The sequence below is a fragment of the Castanea sativa genome, chromosome 4 (genome assembly GCF_040712315.1).
Source record: "Castanea sativa cultivar Marrone di Chiusa Pesio chromosome 4, ASM4071231v1".
In the NCBI taxonomy this organism is placed as follows: Eukaryota; Viridiplantae; Streptophyta; class Magnoliopsida; order Fagales; family Fagaceae; genus Castanea; species Castanea sativa.
In genome coordinates this window covers 18359540-18362696 of record NC_134016.1, presented here as the reverse complement: position 1 = coordinate 18362696, position 3157 = coordinate 18359540, and the positions used below count along the sequence as shown (strand labels likewise).

Below are 3157 nucleotides of genomic sequence, written 5' to 3'. Positions count from 1 at the left end.
AGGAAGAAAAAGGATTAGAATTTTTTTGAGAAGTTTTATATCTTACAGCTATTTTGTTCTCTTCTCCACCCAAAAACCCACAAAAAGAAGGGTAAAACAAAATCTAGCAACTATTTGAGATGTTTCTTTACCACCACAAGCTTACATGTGAGCATAGGCAGAGAGAGTGAGACTAGTTCTAACTTGTAAACTTCAAGAAGAGTTCACGGGTCTATTGTATCTGTAGAGATTGTCAGCTGTTAAGGCTGTTCCCATGGCTTTGCTGCAGCTACATGATTGACCATTCTGAAACCCTAAATGGCAACACAAACATACACCACTTTGACTAACATTCCCATACCACTGGTACGAAACCTGTTGTTGTTGCTTCAACTCGTTTATGTTGACAGAAGAGATTTGAGACTGATAGGGCAGTCCAATGGAGAGTTCAAGGTTGAGTTCAGGAAAAACTTCCTCTGTGGTCACCCCACTGCTACTATTTGACTCTTCAGCAGACTCTGTTGCAACCTTCACGTTGATGTTGGAGCTAATATTGGTTGTTGTTGCAATATTATTCTTGAGCTCAGGCACTTGCATCGATGGTGTCACATAATTTTGCACTTCAAAGAGAGAATTACTACTCTTACTGTTGTTATTGTTGTTGGTACAGTTTGCTTTGTTGTTGCTAGTGTTGATAGCGGTAGTTGTAGTGTTAATGGTGGTGGTGGTGGTGGTAGCATTGAGCGAACGGTGAGTTTGAGGATCAATTCCACGGCTGTAAAGCTTTCTCTTGATGTGTGTGTTCCAATAGTTCTTTATCTCGTTATCAGTTCTTCCTGGTAAGCGTGCGGCAATAAGAGACCACCTGAGAGATCACAAAAAGTAAAAACAAAAAAATTAGGAAAAGAAAGAAAGAAAGAAAGAAAGAAAGAAAATTTATCAAAACCCACATCAGATTTTGCTCATTTTGAAAGAAGGGTTGAATCAAAATCAAACAAATGGGAGAAAATGTTGTTTTTATATTAAGTAAAATTAAAAATCAATATTTGTTTTGAAACAAGTAAAAGAACCAAAATGAGATAAAAAGTGGGAATAATTAATAAGTATTGCTTACTTGTTTCCAAGTAAGCTGTGAAGGTTGATGATGAGTTCATCTTCTTCTTCAGTGAAGTTTCCTCTCTTGAGATCAGGCCTAAGGTAGTTTATCCACCTCAGTCTACAGCTCTTGCCACATCTAAGCAAACCTACATAAAATACAAATCAGCAAAATCCTTAACACACAATCTTTGTCTGTCTGTCTCTCTCTCTCTCATCTAAAACAAAAAACAAAACAAAACTCTTTTTTTTTTTTTTTGGGTGAATGAGATTACCAGCAGCTTTGGGAAGAGATCTCCAACAGCCTTCGCCGTGAAGTTTGATGTAGTTGATAAGGCGCTCATCTTCTTCTTTGGTCCATGCTCCTTTGTTGGTGTGCTCTTTCTCACAACAAGGAGATCTGCCCATGGTGGTTGTTGTTGTTGGTTTTCAATTTGAGAGAGAGAGAGAGAGAGAGAGAGAGAGAGAGATTTGTGGAGAATGGAATGGAAGCTAGAAAAGGAATTGGGGGGGACAAGGGAGAGAAAAGAAGGGAATATAAATGGAAGGTTGTGGAGAGAAGAAGGTGCAATTGACTCGGGACCCTTTTTCTTTTAAGAAGGGATAGGAGGGTATTTGACCGAGTTGGTGAGAAAGACGAGTGGTTACAATTAAGTTAGTGCTGGATTTGGTAGGTAGCTCTACTTTTCATGTAGTTGGAGTTATTTGCCTTTTCTACTTCCTCCACTTTTGCACTTGCACACCTTTTATTTTCTTCTATTTTTGTTTCTCCTCCTACTAACTTATTCTTCTTTTCTTTTTCTTTTCCTTTTTTTTTTAAAAAAATTTTAAAATCCTTGTAACTCATTTTGAAAGTGGGCAAAATGTATGGTCTAAACTTTTTAGGGAAAAAGAAGGATAAATAATCATGCCAATGTTTTTGTAATGAGCTAAAGTTAGCCAATAACTTTTAAAACAAGTAGAAAAGCATTTGGGCACAAGCCAACCCAAAATTTTAGTAGAAAACCCAATTTAAATAATGTGTTCATGTATCATCTAATAAATACGATTTATATGATATGATATGATTCATAAGATATACACCTATATATTGTAGAATTCACAAATATTTTTGATACACTTTTATGATACAGAACTTTTTCTACACAATATGATACATATCTTACATTACGTATCACGTATAGTATGATATTGATAACTATGACTTAGCATATACTTGGTTCTTCTAAAAAAAAAAAGAAAAAAAAAAGTATATACTTAATAAAATTTTACGTTTTGGTAGTTTATTTACTTGAAATATAATGTTGTTTTAAATTGTGCCTATTAGCTATAGGTTTTGATAGGGGTGTAAATTGGTTAAGACAATTTGAAAACACAACAATTTTCTTTTAAGTTTTTTTAAGGGTTTTTTTTTTTTTTCTTTGATAGTTGGTGGAGGAAGAATTTGAACCTTATACGTCTGTGTTGGAAAATATCAAAAATGTTATAAAAATATTTGCAAAAACATGTAAAAAAATTGATTAATACAAAGTGGGTCATTGTAGGATATACACTTTTCTTTGTATGTAGTATGTACCATACTTATCATATGTTAATGGAAGGTAGGTATGGTGCATTCAAGAAAAATTGTGTCCTTGAATTCTCCAAACAATGTGATATAATACTTATTTTGAATTTGGAATATTATTCAATAAATATAGACAAAAGTTTTCATAACTTTTAAAATCATTGTGAATTTGATATGTTGTAATTGATATATAAAAAAGTGGTGTCAATGATAGGTCCATGTGTAAGGGATCTTGCTCTAATCATAGCTTACCATCTTAGTAATATTTGTGAGAATATTAAAAAATTTATGTCCCAGAATTTCTTAATACTATTTAGGTGACTTCATGTGTCATACTAATTATATGATCTATAATTAAGTCTGTAAAGTTGTTATATGATTAAATGGGTGGTACTCTTCCCTAGTTGTAAATAGTAAATACGATTATCAAACTTCTTGTATGACAACAAAATATTTTACGACTTACCTTTTTTTTTTTGGCTTGAAACTTACCACTTACCTACTATTTATATTCTC

General features: G+C 33.3%; 1 protein-coding gene across 1 annotated transcript; it reads right to left on the bottom strand.

Moving 5' to 3' along the window:
• LOC142630848 (myb-related protein 308-like) lies at positions 1 to 1652 on the bottom strand. Its single transcript, XM_075804903.1, has 3 exons — positions 1350 to 1652; positions 1094 to 1223; positions 1 to 844 (listed from the first exon to the last, which is right to left on the bottom strand). The coding sequence occupies exons 1-3, from the start codon at positions 1480 to 1482 to the stop codon at positions 193 to 195; spliced, it is 915 nt and encodes a 304-aa protein (XP_075661018.1). The 5' UTR covers positions 1483 to 1652; the 3' UTR covers positions 1 to 192.
• Positions 1653 to 3157: the final 1505 nt, after the last annotated feature.

Coding starts and splice junctions, on each gene's coding strand:
- LOC142630848 (XM_075804903.1), bottom strand. CDS start 1,482: ATGGGCAGATCTCCTTGTTGTGAGAAAGAGCACACCAACAAAGGAGCA. Junction 1,224..1,349: donor ATCTCTTCCCAAAGCTGCTG/GTAATCTCATTC, acceptor TATTTTATGTAG/GTTTGCTTAGATGTGGCAAG. Junction 845..1,093: donor CACAGCTTACTTGGAAACAA/GTAAGCAATACT, acceptor GTGATCTCTCAG/GTGGTCTCTTATTGCCGCAC.